The sequence below is a fragment of the Numenius arquata genome, chromosome 5, assembly GCF_964106895.1.
Source record: "Numenius arquata chromosome 5, bNumArq3.hap1.1, whole genome shotgun sequence".
Classification (NCBI taxonomy): Eukaryota; Metazoa; Chordata; class Aves; order Charadriiformes; family Scolopacidae; genus Numenius; species Numenius arquata.
This window is the reverse complement of record NC_133580.1, coordinates 10,914,013-10,932,782: the sequence shown is the minus strand read 5'-3', so window position 1 is coordinate 10,932,782 and position 18,770 is coordinate 10,914,013. Positions and strand designations below refer to the sequence as shown.

Genomic DNA, 18,770 nt, shown 5'->3' with positions numbered 1-18,770 from the left:
ATGAAGTCATCTCTTTTGATGTGGATGATCAGTAGGAATTCTCTCCCTCCACGTTCCCCCAAATGTGTAAGTTCTTCTGCAGATGCTTTAGATGGATTTTTTTTTTTTTTTTCTGGAGGAAAATGTAGCAGCTGCCAAAAGGTGTGATATCTCAGGAAGTGTCAGAAATGAATTTGTCCCTGCATCTAAAATGTTAAATATTGAGAGCAATTTTTACTTGGTGTAGTATAATATGGTACTATAACAACAAGTAGCAGCATTGGTGATAAATCCTTCCAGTATGGATGAATACTAAAAGTTCTGTACAGTGTTCTGCAGTGCTTTATGTACATAAACATTTACACACGTAAAATGTCACTTATGTAGAAAGGTTTTGGAGAAAGTTAAATTATATTGTTTGTGTACAAAGATTACAAACTTTTCATATTTTGTTTTTTTTTACCCACAGTCGAAGTATGATGAACTAAAAAAAGCTGAGAAGGGAAATAAACAGCAGCACAAAGTTCACAAATACATCACATCGTGTGAACTGGTGATGGCTCCCGTTCATGATGCTGTGATTTCTTTGCACCTTCCCAAGGTTTGGGATGACATCAGTCCTCAGTTTTATGCTACGTTCTGGTCTTTGACAATGTATGACCTTGCCGTCCCACATAGTAGCTATGACAGAGAAGTCAATAAACTTAAAGTCCAGATGAAAGCCATAGATGACAATCAGGAAATGGTAAGTTTATATAATTTTATGGTCCAGTTTAAACTTTCTGACCTTGAAAGATTTTTTTTTTAATGAAATCTTATATTAAGGTCATTTAGACCTGGGAGGTTTTATGTCACCTGATTTGTCACATTCACATAATTTAGATTGGCTCTTCCTTGTAATTCCCACATTAAAAGTACCAGTGATTTAACTAAGTGAAAATTTTTGGGAAAATCTGTGTTTCAGAAAGCAATCTTTGACACCTGAGTCTGTGGTTTAGCTGTTCACTTTTGTCTTAACTTTAGTCAGCAGTATTCATAAAATCAGTTGATTACTAGAGGAGAACATTATTTAGTGAATGAGAAAGCTTTTCAAATATTCTTTAGTGTTATAAGGAATTTAATTGCTCTATCTATAGCAAGTGTTAGTATAATACTAAATAAGTTGCATTGACATTTTATAGCCTCCAAATAAAAAGAAAAAAGAAAAGGAACGTTGCACAGCGCTTCAGGACAAGCTCCTTGAAGAGGAGAAGAAACAGTTGGAGCATGTGCAGAGGGTTCTTCAGAGACTGAAACTAGAGAAGGATAACTGGCTCCTCGCAAGTAAGTGTGTGTAGGGGAAACACTCTGGATGTTTTTACAGTCATCACTGTCCCCAGAAGTAAAAGTTCAGCTTGCACTAATACTCTTAATGTTGATTTTAAAATTTGATCTCTTTACTGTGCTAACAGACCTCAACATACAAACTATTAATTAGAATGTAATGTGTCTTTGCTGCAAATGCTGAGTAGTTGGTTTGCAGGGAGATGTTTTGTTTGTTTCTTGCAATGTCAAGGCCTTTTAAATATTGCACTAATTTAGAAAATAGGAGATTGACCAATTGAGTGGAAAGTTCTAATTGCAAGGTGGCTTGCACTTATTTACTGCAGTTATAATGCTGCTAAGTTGGGATAATTGCTACATTGCAAGAAATAGGTGTGTAAACTCTTGATGAGTGGTTTGAGTTAACTTACTTTTGAGTCCTGTGATTAGGAGCGATATGCCAGTATTTGGGCAGTAACACAAACCCTGTTCCACTGACAAGATAAGTACTGTGTCAGCCTAAAAGCACCACGAAGTGAAGCGGCATGCAAATGTTTTATACGGCAGATATGCAGGAGGCAGAACAAACTGTTTTCTCTGACAAAGCCTCTGTAATGTTTCATGTGAACACTACTAGTATGGTTAATCTGAAATGTTTTTCTCTGGTCAGTTTTCTTCTCTGGAAGATCTTTCAGTTTGTAACTGGAAATAGTTGTTCGTCTGTCCCAAGGAACGTAGCATAATCCAGTGGAAAAGCGTTTTATTGTCCGACTCATGTAAGACACACCCAACTGACTTAATGAAGAAACATTGACAGTTAAATCAAGAAAGTTTATTCCCTATAAATATTTAATGTACTGGTACAGACAGCTAATTAACTACATGAAATTACTGGTTGAAAAATTACTGCATGGCTGAAGCTTGGTCTAGAGCTGACTGATAGATTTGTCTAAGGAAGGACCCAAAAGCAGATATAAAATTGTGTAGATATGATCTGTATGTAAACATGTACTTTTAATACAGGCATTTGTGGGGTATGTAGAATAGCTTATTGTTGGCTCTTGAGTCCCCGGGGTTCAGCTGCAAGAGGTTTCCCAGCATGGCATCCGGAGACGAATGTAACTTTTTCAACAGTTTCCCCATTGAAAGAAATTATCTGTAATTGTGCTATATTAAGCAATTGAACAGCACATCCGCTGTAGTAGTATTTTAATTATTATTTTAGAAAAACATTAGTATTTATTTTTTTAAAAAGTCTGGCTTCTTGTGTAGATATGTCTGATAGAGTGGTTATGTCATTATATCTAGAAAGGAGAAAACAAGTATTCTAGGGAAAGAGCAGATGGTGTTCCCTTCACTAATGTGCAGAATTTGAGCAGCTGGAGAAATGTACAAACGAATTTTCTGAGCCTGTATTTCCCCACATGGTGTAATAGAAAAATTTTCCCAATAAGACACAAAGATATTGCTATAGTCACCCTCCTACCCTCCCCTCTGTCCTCAAACAGTTAATCTTATTTTGACTTTTTCTTAGCAGTGCCAAAGAAGTCGGGAGTACAAGTGGCCTAATGTACAAACTTGAGAATATGCATGTGTGGTACTGAACTTCTTGGGAAGAGAGTAGTTGAGTGTTAAACCGTTAATTAATTAACTTTCTTTTTTCTCTGAACCTCTTTGTTTTTGAAGAGTCTACCAAAAATGAGACTATCACAAAATTTTTGCAGTTATGTATATTTCCTCGATGCATTTTTTCGGCAATCGATGCAGTTTATTGCGCTCACTTTGTAGAACTGGTGCATCAGCAGAAAACACCTAACTTCTCCACTCTTCTGTGCTATGACCGAGTAAGTAGCTAGAACTGTGTGTATGTACTTAATTACTATTAATGAGTGTGTGAAACTAGTATCCCTCCTACCTCCCAAAGGAGGTAAACAAAATCATTACCTATGTTTAATTCCGGAATCTATGACAATCAAAAGTTGCCTTGTGTACTTCAGATTCTACAAACCAACATTTCCTAGAGCTTCAGAGGATTATTTTAAAGAAATTTTGGGTTTGGTTTATCCTAATGGGACTAAAGTTTTGGAGCAAAGTCATTAGGGTCATAGGAGTTGCGTTCAGGTTTTGCAGTCTTCCAGTGGTCTGCATTTCTATGGCCTCATCTAACCCTCCCATTTTATCTCTGTGTGCCCTACTGCTGTAGCATCAACTTTTTTATACTGGCCCGCCTCCCCAGGCAGCATCCTTAGGACCCTTCTGACCCTGGAATGGTACTGCAGATAGTAGACTAACTTGTGTCATTGTTGAGACAAGGGAAGGGATTCCCATGGTGACATGGGAAGTACTTCTGATAACAGTAGCAGCCTGACTTTATGAGTCAAAGGCATTTGCTTTTCTCACTGCTCGTATGGCCGTTCTTTTTCTCCTGTGGAGGAAAAAGGTGTAGAACTTAGATGGAGAAATCTTGCAGGATGCATTCAGCTGCAACATTCTGGCCCTTACTGCTATAAGAAGTCAAATTATTATTATTTCTGTTCTAACAGATTTGACTATGAGCTTTGATTAAAAGGATGTGTATGGGGTTATGTTGTAAAAAGTTATGGTGAAGATTTGTTTTCATGTGAACTAAGATTGTCTCAATTCCTTTGAGATGAGACATTTGAAGTATGAAATCAAAGCAGATACCTGACTCCAGAAGAGCATTCTTACTCAAATTCCTTCCGTGTTCTAGGTAACAAAGTAAGCAACTGCATGAGCCCTGTCTGATGAACCTGTGCAGGCCAAGAAAAGAGTCCTTTTGCATCAGCTTGGTTAGGTGTTTACTTCCACCTGCTCAAATAAATTATTAATTTGAAAATTAATTTGAAAATAAAACAGTTACATGCCAATGAAGGCACCCTTTAATATGGAAAAACTGCATGTGTGAAGGACCAGTAGTTAGGTTAAAAAGTCTTGGAAAAAAGTGCAAATATTTTATAAGAGGTCTCCTTTATATTTAGAAACCAGATTAACAGTGGTTTAGGTGAGAGAAATTTGAAAATCTTGTTGTTTCTTTTACTTTTTGTAATTCAGTAAAGTCACTAACTTTTTATTACTGCTCTTCACAGGTTTTCTCTGATATTATATATACAGTTGCAAGTTGCACTGAAAATGAAGCTAGTAGATACGGCAGGTTTTTATGCTGTATGCTGGAGACTGTGACTAGATGGCACAGTGACAGAGTTATATATGAAAAGGTATGTGAAGTTACTAAAATGTGTTGGCTCATGAGAATAAAATGGCCACTTGTGTAATTCAGCCCAATAAAAATGGATTTAGTGAAATGATTAAATTCAAAAACACAGTGATTGAATTTTTCTGATGGTGTAATATTAACATTGAGTTTCTGTAATTCATGTAGTTTTAACAGAAGTAATTTTGTGTAGTGGCAAAAAATATAGTGACTAAAAAAATCTTATATATCTGTTTTTTCATAGCATGTCTTGAAGATAATTTAGGGAGCGTATGGAAACTCTTGTAATACTCTTTGCAAAAGCTAGTTAAATTGCAGATAATCTTTTCTCTCACCCACAACTAAGATTTCAACATAAACTTTTAAAAATGTATGTGTGTAAGTCTTGTGAAGTGTTATTGCATCTTAGTCTTTAGCAGAATCAGTGGAAAAGTGCTTCAGTTAGCATGTTAACTTTTTTGGGGAAGAATATAAACAGTAATTCTGCAATTTTTTCTTATGCTTATGTAGGAATGTGGCAACTATCCAGGCTTCCTGACTATATTACGGGCAACTGGATTTGATGGTGGAAATAAAGCTGATCAATTGGATTACGAGAATTTTAGACATGTGGTACACAAATGGCACTATAAATTAACTAAGGTAAACAAAGATGCAAAAAAACTTACGGTTTTGGAAGCTTTAATAAAAAAAAAACCCAACTTCATTAGATTTAATTTGTGTTCTAGGCTTCTGTGCACTGCCTTGAAACAGGTGAATATACACATATCAGAAATATCCTGATTGTGCTGACCAAAATCCTTCCGTGGTACCCAAAAGTGCTGAACCTGGGCCAAGCCTTGGAAAGAAGAGTACATAAGATATGTCAGGAAGAGAAAGAGAAGAGACCTGATCTATATGCATTGGCTATGGGGTAACAACACCTTACTTTAAGAAAGTGGTTAAAAGTGGATCATGAAAGGCTTCTAAAGACTCGGAACTGTTACAGTCCTAACGTTTGATTTTTACCTTATCACAGAAGATTTCACTATCCTGCGTCTCAGGGCTGGCAGTGTGAATGAAAACTTTCATTTTGTGCTGGATGATCACTAATTTCATTTACAAGACTCTAGTAAAACACTTTAATAGTAAAGGTTTCCACTCACAAGAGCATATCTTAATTTTAGAGAAATAGCATAGCAGCAAGTAGATAGGAGGGAGAGTAAAATGAAGAAAGCCAAGGGCTATTGAAGCAAGACTGCTTAGTTTTTGGAATTTTGTATGATTCTAAAAGACTAAAGTGCTTAGTTATGGTTTACATCTTTCTGTGATGAATGAATGCAAAGTCATGCACGTATGCTTGAGGGGCATTTCAGGGTGCCCTAACAGTTTTAAGTTTTGTCAGTAGTCTTTCTTCTGCTTGTTTGGCAGGGGTGCGTGTGTGGTGGTGGTGAAGAGGGTGTGGAGGTAGGGCTTCTGTGTATAGTGGTTTGGTTTTTTTTCTTTTCTTTTGAGCTCATCGATAAAGGGGGAAGACACTGCATATCAGTTGGGAAAAACTGTGAAATAAATAACAGATGAACTGTTAGAATAGATCCTCATTTAAAATTCAACCCATGTTTTACTTTGTGCATATTTAACAATCTGTGCGACTTGCAGCTATTCTGGGCAGTTGAAAAGTAGGAAGCCTTTCATGATACCTGAAAATGAATTCCACCACAAAGACCCACCTGCCAGGAATGCTGTAGCTGCAACAGTACAAAATGGGCCAGGTGGTGCTGGGATGCCTACATCTCTCACAATAAATACAGTTCGACTGGAAGAAGGCACTACTGAGGAGGCTGGTAAACAAACCTATGATTATTATTTACTTATTTTTTAGTAGAATTCTTCTGACGTTACAAGCTACTCTCTGAAAATTTGGTGCATTTAAACTAAAAAGAAAAAAAAATCTAAATATGCCAAATAGGGTCAGTGTATGTTCCTTATTTTTAGTTGGTTTCATGAGAGGGTGTTCTGCATTTAATTACCTATTTTAACTGTTAGCTACACATGATCTTACATGAATATACCTAGCTTCTTGTTTTATTTTAACCAGTAGGATGTATTTTAACTGTGTTGAAATAAAGCTGTTCTCTTTTTTTAAACAGATAAACTAAAGGAGAAGTCTCAGGGTGTGGTGAAAGTTATTAATAAAGCCGTCAACGCTACACCGAAGGTGACAACAAGCAATGGAAACAGTGCTTCTAATAGGTGAGAAAAACTGCTCTTTGACATTCTCTATTTGATTCCTTCGAAACCATAGAATTGTTCTTGAAACTGACCTACCTTTTCTTTTTTACTTTTGAGTTCTATATAAATTGTTTCCATTTCCTCAAAATTTAATAAATGAGATTTTCTTCCAAAATACATAGCTGTACTGATCTGACACTTGTTAAATGCATTCCATTTTAGCTAATTAAAGATAAAACGATAACATTTGCTTGTTTCTGTTCTGGTAAAGAGACAGCAAATCTGAAATCTGACAGTAGCTGCTTCAGGACGTTTTGTCAAACCATCAGAAATAAAATTTTTGTGATAAAACTAGAGCTAGTTTTATATGCATGCTAATTGGCCTTTCTATTTTTGATGCAGCAAAATTATTAAAGAGAAAGATGATAAAGAAAAAAGCGGGAAGGAAAAAGATAAAGAAAAAAAAGACAAGACTCCAGCTGCCACTCCAGAGATGAAGGCACTTGGGAAGGATGGGAAAGATAAACCAAAGGAAGAACGGGCAAACAAAGAGGATAAAGCAAGAGAGATCAAGGAGAAAACGCCAAAATCAGACAAAGAGAAGGAAAAAGTCAAGAAAGAAGAAAAAGCTTCAAAAGAAGAAAAATCCAAGACAGTTGTTACCATCGTTGAGTCAAAGTCAACTGCAGAAAAGGAGAGAGAAAAGGAGCCATCCAGAGAAAGAGATGTAGCAAAGGAAATAAAATCCAAGGAAAATGCTAAAGGAGGAGAAAAGATGCCAGTAGCTGGGTCCTTGAAGTCACCTGTTCCCCGATCAGAAACATCAGAATCTGAGAGGGGTAAGTTTGCATATTTAATTTCTGTTCTTGTCTAGAAAAATGGAATGTGTCACTGGAAAATCACTTGATGTCAAAAATGCTAGAGATGGTGAGAAACAATTGCCACATAATACCTAGTATTTGGGCATTGGCTTTCAAATACAGTTAGGGCCTAAAGTAGCTAGTCAGGATACCTTCAGAAGGCAAACCGTGAACTTGTGAACTTTGCATGAGCACTCATTTTCATAAAGCCTAAAATTTTTTGTATAAGTCTATATGGTCTTTTATTGAAATGTATTTGTTAATTGTGTCCTTGCAAGTTTTGCAAAAATTGAACACAAAACCCTCAAGTATACTCTGAGAGTTTCACGATAACCTTTCAACTGAAAGAAAACAGGGGATGTAGAAGATGCAGGCTTTTGTCCATAACAAGGGCACAGTAAGCTTAATTAGTTCCTCCTTATATTAAGGATTAACAAATCCTTAATGTTAATATTTTAAGTTCTTATAATCTGAGGCTGATGTTGAGTTTTTACTTGCACTGCTTAAGACAAACCAAGTAAAGGAGGGTTGTAATGCTTTACATTGGGTTCACCTTTTCAGGGGCAACTCTGAAATTCAGATATAGACTTAATTTCAAAATTGCATTTTTTTCTAGCATAACTTTGCAGCAGTTTGTTCACATTACACTTTTCCTGCAAACTTTCATAAAGAGTGTCAAGGCATGCTGGTAACTCTAGATAGCTTAAGAAAAACAAAGTTTACATAGTGGTAAAACTTAGAATTCTAGCTTAAATTATTTTGGTAGCTCAGCCGTATTATTAGATAATCCTCTTTTAATGGTGTTTTAATATTGCTGTTGTTCTTTTTTTTCCTCAGAACAAAAACGCCGCAAAGTTGATACACATTCTTCTCCATCACATTCCTCAACAGTAAAGGTTAGTATAGCCTGAGGAAGGCAGCACCCATGTTAGGCTCACGAGTTTGGGATGCCAATGTTCGACTTCCTTCAAGTTTTGTGCCAAGTATACACTGGAACCACTGGAGGTTTTATGTTGCATTAGAAAATGCATTCCTTTTCTTTATTGGCGGACTGTCTTTTTTTTCTGTAAAAATATTTTTAATTAACCAAAATAATGCTTCAAGGACCTAGCACAAATTTTGTAAATAGTGTTTGGAGATTGCAAGAGAATTTTTACACAGAAGTGCCTCATTGTTTTAAGCAGTCAGTTTTTTTGGAGTGCAATGGTAGCTACAAGCAAATGAGTCTTTGCAGCAGAGTGGAGCATATTTTTCTGCACTTCTATTGAAGAATCTATAGCACTGAAGATTCCTGGATGATACGGAATGTACGATACCTCTGAATTCATCAGGCTTCTTGATGAGCATCATGCCGATGTGTGCCTTCTAAGGAGGAGTCTTGAAAGGAGTTCCATTTTAAAGTCTCCTTGGTGATCAGTTCTCCTGTAGTTGTGTATATTCAGTGCGCATGCAGCTTCTGTTGTACCTTCCCTTCAAGGTTTGTTTATTTCCAATGGGTTCCCACCATGTTGAGCCCTGCGTTACGATAAAACCAGATGTGGCAACCAAGCCTACTACCCAGCAAAGAGAAACCCCAAGCATTCAAGCGCAGCACAAAACCATGGGCGTAGCCTACTTGAAGACTCAGGGTAGCCATTCCTTGCTCCATATTTATTTTATTTCTAAACCATCTATGTTCATGGAATCTTTGAATTTGCAGTACGTTGAACATTGAAAACTGTAAGTTACCAATACTTCATGAAGAGCACTGTGATGGATTATGTGGGCCTTTAAACTTCACCATCTTACCACCTTTAGAACAAGCTTTTCTTTTTTTTCTGTTTTTTTCAAAGAGTACATCTTTTTCTATGTAAGATTTACTTGAAAGATTTAGGCTAATTTTGGAAAAATCAAATAGCTGTTACTAGTTTTGAGGAAGCAGGTGACAGTGGTAACTATTCAAAATGACAGTTTTTCTTGCCTCTTTTTGTAAATGGCAACGTAGAGTTATTCTAGAGTGACTTCTACCACATTTAACTGAAAGTGGAGAAGATACAGGTTTAAAAACATTTTAAACCTGTTTCAGTTTCAGCTGTATTTAAAGTTTAGGCTTTTTTTACCTTTATAATTTGTCTTGGCGGGAGAGTTTTTTCACTGTTTTATGAGGAATTAGATATAATCACGTTTTGTAGTTTACTTAATAATTGGGTGTAGAGAATAGATATGACTGTATCTCTTTTTTTTCTTCTCCTTCTTTCTTTTTAAAAAATATTTTAGTTCCTAGCTTTATTGAGTGTACAGTATTAACATAAGATTTATTCCAGAAGGAGTAGCTGTTTTTTGTTTCAAGGGCACAGCCATGCTTCCCAAAGTTCCTCTGGTTTCTGAAAACTATTCCAGCTTACGTGTCATCTCCATTCATTTTCTACAGGACAACATCAACGAACTCAAGGACTCTTCAGCAAAGGTTTGAATCTTTTAGACAACACCACAGTTTTCTTTCATGTTTTGTTGCAGAGAGAACTTAACTTTTGATCTTGTGGCAAACCCCATCAGAAAATTCACATTCTATCCCTATAAATGCTAGTGTAGCAACAGGGATTTTTTCAGTCTTCTATATAGAACCTCTGTGTAGGAGAGAGGGATAGTTATTTGGAAGCAACATAATGAATTTACCATTCTGTCAGTATTTTTAAGGTATTTTATGGGTCAGTATATTTTCTGGTCCTCTCTGAAACTTGTAAATTTATAGAAATGTCCCTCTGATCACAGCATTTATTTGGCTGAAGAGGTAATAGAACAGTTAAAATAGTTCTTAGAATAGTTTTGTTTGGATACCAATTAAAAAAGAGTAATTATTTAAAACAAAAAGTATTTGAGACACATCTCTGGAAATAACAATACTCTTTCCTCCTACTACTGTTGTATTTATGTTTTAGTGCTATAGTACTATATTTCTAAGCATCACAGATGACTTCCTAAGTGATCATCTTTGTGTGTTTGCTTCCTGTAAATGCACTTCAGATTCATATCTTATGAGAATGTGTGCTAAGGAATGCTTTCAAGAGTTCATAGAATCATAGAATATCAGGTGAGGGCTCAAGGATCATCTGGTCCAACCTTTCTTGGCAAAAGCACAGTCTGGACAAGATGGCCCAGGTCCCTGCCCAGCTGAATCTTAAGTGTCCAGTGTTGGCGAATCCACCACTTCCCTGGGGAGTTTATTCCAATGGCTGATTGTTCTCATTGTGAGAAAATTTTCCAATCAGACTGTCCCCAGGAGTATCTTGTGCCCATTACCCCTTGTCTTTTCCATGTGACTCCTTGTAAAAAGGGAGTCTCCATCTTCTTTGTAGCCACCCTTTAAATACTGGAACATGGTGATAAGGTTTCCCCTAAGCCTTCTTTTCTCAAGGCTGAACAAACCCAGTTCTCTCAGCTTTTTGTCATATGACAGGCTTCCTAGTCCTTTGATCATCTTGGTGACCCTTCTCTGGACCCTGTCCAGCCTGTCCACATGTATTTTGTATAGTGGGGATCAGAACTGAACACCATATTCCAGGTGCGGCCTGACAAGCGCTGAGTAGAGTGGCATATGAGTTGAAAGACACTTTGGAATATTGTATTTTAGACAGATTCTGCAACTATTCATTTGCTTTTTTAAAACTACACTTGCATAGTAACAGTCACAAATACTGTAAACTTGCTAATATATTAGGGTGTGTGGCTAATAGGAAATGCATCATATCTTCTAAAGTTACTATTAAAATTTTTGATTACACAGTATCAGTGTGTAACTAAATAGCACAAATGTTTAGCACTTGGAAAATGTTGACCGTTTGGACTTTCTAGGTAACTTATGGATTTCCCTAGGATTACTTATATTCACTTCATTTAAAAATGCATAATTGATTATCACTACTTATTCTCTATTTGCACTGCTGTTTTACTTGTAGCTCTCTGTAAACAAAGTGTTCAGAACACTTCGTGTTTTAAATGAAAATAGCTCTGACTTTATAATGGACACTTGCTGATTTTTTTTTCAGTTGAATCTTGCCAGTGCCGACTATGCCTACTTATAGGGAGAGTATATATAGGAAGCATCCTTTCATTCTCACAGTTGATGAAGTTATAGTATCTACAGATTGAATCCATATACTTTCAAAAAAGCTTTATAAATCATTATTGTGATATCTTGTATATTTAAGGTTTTTGAAAATAGAAAACTAGAATATTTGTCCTAAGCTCACATCGATCTGGAGTGTGGTGTATGGTAGTCTACATAATCTTGCTTTTCCCTCCCTTACTGTATTAGTTAAGGTTCAGCTGGTTAATTGAAACTTCACTCAAGTTTTCACTAGTTATATAGTTTTAAATAAAAAAATAATTTTACTTATTAACACATTGATGTGGTAATCAAGTAGACAGTGGAGCTATTTGTAATTAAATTATCAATGAACAGCTTTATTTTCTAGTCAATTTGAACAGTTAAGTTTTAAAATGAACTAAAGTGTTTGTGGAGAACTTAGATGGAAGTGGATTGCAATTGTGTGACTTTCATGGATTTATTCAGTGCTCTGAGGATGGGGAGTGTCCAACCCTTTCCTTCCTCTTTTAAATGCTATTTTCTATTCTTTCTCCCTTAATGAACTAATTTTCATTCTTCAGTGCCATTCTAACAGTCTTAAGGCACTTTTTGACAATGTTCCATATACATGGTGTAGGACAAGTCGAAAGCTCTTATTATTCCATGTACTTTTTTACGAAAGTATGGGACAGAAAGGACAAGATATTCAGAAGCCTGTTAGATTTGAGTTCAGCTTCCACTGAAAGTTAGTAGAAATCTAGTGCTGTTGTATACTTACAGGCTTTCTTTATTCCTGACTTTGCCCAGTTTCTGGGGCCAGACCATTGAAATGTTGGTTTACATTGCAGATTATGAAATAAATGGCACCAGTCTTGGGTTAGGTTTGTGTTTACTCTGGCATTTGCCCAAGTTATACAACATACAACAGTGCCCAAAATTTAATGTAGTTTCAATTAGCAGCATTTCTAGAAGCAAGTTGATGAAGTCTGAGCTAAATTCAGCCTTTTCAAAAACTCTGCCTTGGGTAGAAGAGCAGTGGAACATCATGAACAACCATGTGAACTTCAGAAATGGAGCAGGAGAAAGCAGAGCTACCTACATGTTTGCTTTTTCACATGGAAAGTGTCTCTGGGGGGGCTGAATGGGGCTGTGTAGAAAAAAGAAAAAAAATCAAGTCACTGTTAAAAAATGGACATCAAAAAAGGGAGCAAGGATAAATTTAATTGTGGAATGGCACTGTAGGAAATGAAACGAAACAAGAAAAGAGTGAGGGAAAAGAGCAGAAGGAAAAGTATCTGGTGAAAGGAGTATGGAAGGTTCAGCCTCTGGCATAGGAGGATAATAAAATTCCAGTTAAGTTTGTTCCAGTTAAACAAAAGGAAGAGAGCTATCATTGTCAGTGTGACTCTTAACATAGGACCAATAACATCCAGTTTTAGTAAATTAAACATTTACTAGAACTGGAAAAGAACAAGATTAATTTAATTAAAAGAATAAAAATATTTGAACTAATGTTCAGTTTGGTTCAAGTGATTTCTAGATTGTTCTAAGCTGATATTCCACATACCTCTTTCTTTGGTGTCCTTTTAAATAAGATGTTTATTTCAAAAGAAATGCAGAGAACATTTTAATTAAAAGATACTGTTTTTTTCCCCAGAATAAAATTGATAGCTTATGGAACTGGGGAAAGATTAAAATATACTGATTTAACTTTGTGTTACTGAAACTTAAATGTATAAAATACCAAAGAAGGATATTTTTAATTTAAAATGTGCTTTTCTTGGTATTCTATGAAAAATATTTCTTAGAAACATCTAACTATATGGTTGTTTTTAAAAAAAAAAAACAATTAGTTACTGTCATGCATTGGTATCTATATAATACATGTGCTACCATATATATATATATATAAATGCTACTCTGTGTATATAAACTTCAGCAGGTGTTGTACTTGACATTACTGTGACTTATTTTCTATTCTCCCCTACAACCCCAGTTTATATTAAAAATATTCAGCTTTGTGAAACTAGTATGTTTCACAGAGCTTATCAAAATGGGTTAGAAGAGAGAGCGGAATAATAATCTAGAACACGTTACAGAGCAAACCTAATTCTTTTCTATGTTCGGCTGCTCTTATCATTGGAAGTTTAGGCTTAAGGTGGAGTTTTGTATTACTTTAGATGGAAAAAACATAGTTGAAGTATTGGCTTAAATAGTTTAGTGATTAAGATTATTCTTTAAAAATTAATTAGAACCGGTTTAAGCAGTCCAGGAATCTGCGTATCCTGTTTCAATAGTACTGCTGTCTGATTTGCTTTGATGTATCAAACAATAGTGGTGAACAATGTTGAATGTATTTAAGTGTTTCAGTTATGAGAAAGTCGTCTTGAATTCCCAGTGTTGAGAAAACAAAGCTATAGGTTAAATTATAGATGACAAGTTTTGAAACTATCTTCAATCACTTTTTTTCTAGAAAAGTATTAATGTTTAATTTTACTCTTTGAGCTAGATCTGTGATGTTAGAGTAAGACTTTTTATTTACACATCTAGGAATACATATTAATATTTGGTGATATTGCCTTAATTTAACAGCACTACATTAACCACACTACTCCAACACTGTCCAAGAGTAAGGAGAGAGAAGTGGACAAGAAAGATTTGGACAAGTCAAGGGAAAGATCCAGAGAGAGAGAGAAGAAAGATGAAAAGGACAGGAAAGATCGAAAAAGGGTTGGTGATGTTTTTATGAACTAGTTTAGAAAGTTGATATATACTTGGAAAGCTTTCTGTTCAAAGTTCTGGGAGTAATAATTGGTTGTACAGCCTATTCAAGCAGAAGTGATCAGGGGTGGTGTTCTTTTTGTTCTGTTACTTCTTCAAAGGTCGGTTCACAGTAATGTGTTCAAAACTGATCTTGAGAGACTTTACATAATATGTAATAACTCAGTTACATTTTAAGTATTCAAAAACTAGTTCTACAAAAGAACGTTATAAGCAGGTGCTGCTTCAGCAGTATGTTTTAATCTGCTAATATCTGCATAATTGTATTTGGTGCCAGGATCATTCAAACAGTGACCGAGAGGTACCACAGGATTCAACTAAACGACGCAAAGAAGAAAATGGGACAAGTACGTATTCTATTTTGCATATGTATATTAGGCTTTTACTTATTGTGAGTTAAAACTTTCTGTTGTGTTTTTAGCTGGTTCTTCAAAACATAGTAAAAGTGAAAGTCCTTCTGATTCCCCTCGCTTAAATGAAAAGGAGAAGGAGAAGAACAAATCTAAGTCTTCAGGAAAAGAGAAAGGTGATTCAATTAAAGCAGAAAAGATGGAGAAAAGTTCCTCTGGTAGCAAAAAGGTAAAATAAGTTCTCATTTTGTTATCTGGGTTGTTTTTTGTGGTGGTGGTGGTGGCAGAACAAGCCGATTCTTTTTTTTCTTAAATTTTATTGCTGCTTTATGGCCTAAATTAAAAAGATATGCAGTGAATGTGTAAGAAAAGGCTCCTGGAAATTCTGGTATATTGAGACTCTAAATATTTCGGCAGTCACTCCTGCCGGGATAAATTGGAGGAGTAGTTCATTTTAGCAATAGCCAGGAAATTTCAGAATTTATACTTTAGGTTTTGAATAGGCTAGAATACTTGCAGGCTGGTTTTGTAAGCAAATATGTGAAAGCAGGATTAATTTACATACAGACTAGCCTGGCTGTATTCAGATTTTCAAATGCATGTGTCAGCACAGCTTTTTTTGGTGAAAACAGGCAAGTTAGTCATATTTGTAAAACACCAAATAATAGTTCCCAGTTGTTGTAACTCTTTAATGATAGTGGTTATCATAGAACTGTAAGACAAAGTTAGAATAATCTCAGAAATCATAGAAGCTGATTGCTGTCATTCTGACTGATCATTTTTTTTTTAGCTGTGGCCAATTATAACTGTAAATACGTATAATCCTTCTGATCAGACTGTACAATGTACACTAAAAATATTTCCATGTGTATCTTTTTAAAGGAATCAAGACATGATAAAGAAAAAACAGAAAAGAAAGAAAAACGAGACAGTACTGGAGGGAAGGAAGAAAAGAAACAATATCCTTTTGCACATTAACATTTCAGAAAAATACAGAAAATGAGCTTCCTTTTATATTATGTAGTAAAATATATTCTTTTTTTCCTTAACGTTCAGTCCACTCATAAATCTTCAGACAAGCACAGATAATGAAGATTGTGCCAGTCAAGGTAAAAATTCTTAGGTTGACTCTGTTTGACTTGGTATCTCCCTTGGCTCCTTTTGACTGGTAAAGGATATACAAACAAAACAGCCCGAGGGTGAAAGGGGCGTGAGTGGGTTTTTCAGTTTTTTGGTTGTTTTGCAGGGATTTTTGGGGGGCAGTTGGGTGTGGTGGTGGTGGTGGTTGGTTTGGGGTTTTTTTTTGTTTTTAATTCTATCCCAGGAAAAAAAACAAACCAAAAAACAAAAAAACCCTTTTCCTATCATCAGTATAGAGATTGTATAGATACTCAAATTTTTCTTGGCCAAAAAAACCGAGAAAGGCTGGGTTGGTGTATTTGTATGTTTGTTTAAATTGTACTTCTGGAAAAAAAAAGGCAATCTTGGCAGATGAAGTTTACTACTGAGGACTTGCAGCTTCTTCAATAATAAAATGTGAAGTTTTATCTTGACCAGAAATTCAATATAAAGTGAGGATTGTCATCAATTAAAAAAGCACAACTGTGTTCTTATGCCTATGTCATGATTTAAACAACAAGTGCTTAGGTAATGCCAGTTGCACAATAAAATTCACAGCCAGTGTGTAATGGGCTAAACTGGAGCATCTGGCCTAGAATACAGACAACACCACATAGTTTGCATAGTGAAGTATATAAAAATACTTTTTATAGTAATACGGTTGTGGCATCTAATCCTGTGCTCCTGTTCTGTTAAATCTTTTGTAACATTCCTCCTAATGTACAATGTCTGACTGCATTTATTTCTTGCCTAATTTTGAGATTAGTAACATTTTGAGGGGGTTGTACTTTTAAAACAGTGTTTACCTTCACAAGTGACTACTTGTTTCTTATTTGTATCTTCAAATTAGTGTTTCACGGCTTACAATGCAGTGCTCGCATTAATATACTTCTTGCTGTGGATTAAACCTCAGTTAGGGAGTGAATGACTGATGGAAATAGTTTTATTCCCCCTCGTTCTTTGAGTTGTGAATGGAATAAAATGCTAAGTTGTGAGATCAGTATTCATTTGAATAACACCTAATTCCAATTGTGTGTGGCTTCGTTGCAGGTGAGATTGAAATGGGAAGATATCCAGCTGTGACCAGATATGTATTTTCCAGAGTATAGATTGCACAGAAATTTGTGAATGAAGAGGACCCATCTGCATCTCCTTAAATTATTCAGTTCTCTGCTTTATTTCCCCACGCTGAGGATTTAATTGTTGAGTTGTACATTACTGTATTTTAACTTGTTGCTTAGTTTCTTACACATTTATTTTCAGTACCTGGCTGAAAGTGTTACCTTTTCCATATTTTAGCACAATGTGCTGCAAACAAACAGTTGCCATAGTGCAAATGAGGTTTCATGTGTACAGAGTTCCACTTTAGGTTGTCGAAAATACTGCCTGAGTTTAGTAATTCTTTCGACCTGAAATGCATTCTTTTAGATGTTTGAAAACCACAAATAAACAGTTATTGAACCTTTTTGGATTTACCTCATTTAAACTCAGTTTTTATTTATTACTTGGCCTGTTTTTAATATCAGTGACTAAAAAAAAGTCAAGTGGGAGCACTGTTTTCATGCGATGCTTAGGGATTATTTGTATATTGTGTACAACGTTGACTTGTTTAAAGAAACAAAGAATGAACCCTGTCCCTTCCATCCCAACCTAAACCTGTGCTCAGTTGTCCCTTGCCACACCTTTTGTTTGTCATGTTGTTTTTAGATTGATTGGAAATGCTCTCTTCAAAACTGAAATAAATTAAGTTTCAATTACAGCTACAGGAGCTTTGTATTGCTGAACTTTAGTCTGAGAAGTTTCACAATGACATTTTTAAAAAAAAAAAAAAAAATTTTTTTATCTGCTGAATTCTACCAGTGTAACCTTTTTTCTAAATAAACAATAGTTTTCTCAATGGGTCGTAAATCGTTCTCTGTGTGGTCACTTCATTGCTTTATGTATTGTTATGAAAATACAATATTGGAATTTTGGGAGGGTGTTTCCTGTCTCCGCTTACATACCCACTTGCCCATCAGAGGGAAGGGTTAGTTGTGCGGTGCCTGCTGTGAGGTGACAGACGTGTTACATGTCCCCAGTACTTTCGAGAAGCTCAGGGTTTTGTAAATTAGGCAAATCTACATCTTCAGGCATTTGTCCCTCATCCAAAGCTCATTAAAATCTCTGGCACGTTTTTCCCCCCATTTCCTAATTTAGTCAAATTAGATTGACCTAGAGTGTCTTAAAAATGTCTTGGTTTAGTTTAACCAGTTCAGTTTAATGCCTGACAGAAAAGGGGCTCTGCCTGGACACCGCCATCTCAGATGTTCACCTGGGTAAGGAATCTTCAGGTCTGGAAGTCTGTAGGTCACATTCATGACTAATTTTTCCCCTCCGTCCCTGGGTGTGAATTCAGTAAAAAATTATCACTAGTTTGTTGAAACTAGAAAACATGGGTTATGAAAGAACATCTGTTTATTCATTGGAGGAGGGGAGATTCCAATGTCTTGTCTAGAGGCTTGGTTCACTATTTAGTGTTCAAAAAAGTATAATTGGAAGCTGGATTTTTTTGGCCTGGGTACAGCAGTTCAAATACCCACTGAATTCACTAAAAAGCAGGAGCTGTTGTCACAGCTAGGTTCTCGTTAAGTTTTGGAGATGGTGCATCTCTTGGGCTCTTTCTCTACAGCCAGTTCTCGCTCTGGGGACTGCAGGACTGATAGAAACTTCCAGTGCGTTTCCTCCTTCAGTTGCTGGGAGTCGTGTGAGACAGGGCTTTCTGTAACCCCAGCTACGTCCTCCTTTGGCTCTGCAACCAACAGGTCCGACAGAAGAAGTGGTGACGGGAAGGGGGAGAGACAATGTCCCCTTTTGGTGCCATTTGCACATCA

The 18,770-nt window shown here is 36.0% G+C and overlaps 1 protein-coding gene across 1 annotated transcript in view; it reads left to right on the top strand.

Moving 5' to 3' along the window:
• Nucleotides 1-15,870, top strand: part of THOC2 (THO complex subunit 2) — a 48,957-nt gene extending 33,087 nt beyond the window's left edge. Inside the window, exons 23-38 of the mRNA XM_074147156.1 lie at nucleotides 449-724; nucleotides 1,161-1,302; nucleotides 2,968-3,125; nucleotides 4,389-4,517; nucleotides 5,024-5,155; nucleotides 5,242-5,426; nucleotides 6,152-6,336; nucleotides 6,643-6,745; nucleotides 7,127-7,563; nucleotides 8,422-8,480; nucleotides 9,995-10,030; nucleotides 14,243-14,380; nucleotides 14,709-14,778; nucleotides 14,853-15,010; nucleotides 15,664-15,740; nucleotides 15,843-15,870. Of these exons, the coding sequence (XP_074003257.1) occupies nucleotides 449-724; nucleotides 1,161-1,302; nucleotides 2,968-3,125; nucleotides 4,389-4,517; nucleotides 5,024-5,155; nucleotides 5,242-5,426; nucleotides 6,152-6,336; nucleotides 6,643-6,745; nucleotides 7,127-7,563; nucleotides 8,422-8,480; nucleotides 9,995-10,030; nucleotides 14,243-14,380; nucleotides 14,709-14,778; nucleotides 14,853-15,010; nucleotides 15,664-15,740; nucleotides 15,843-15,870 (2,313 nt within the window). The remainder of the gene's footprint in view (nucleotides 1-448; nucleotides 725-1,160; nucleotides 1,303-2,967; nucleotides 3,126-4,388; nucleotides 4,518-5,023; nucleotides 5,156-5,241; nucleotides 5,427-6,151; nucleotides 6,337-6,642; nucleotides 6,746-7,126; nucleotides 7,564-8,421; nucleotides 8,481-9,994; nucleotides 10,031-14,242; nucleotides 14,381-14,708; nucleotides 14,779-14,852; nucleotides 15,011-15,663; nucleotides 15,741-15,842) is intronic.
• The last annotated feature ends 2,900 nt before the right edge of the window (nucleotides 15,871-18,770 follow it).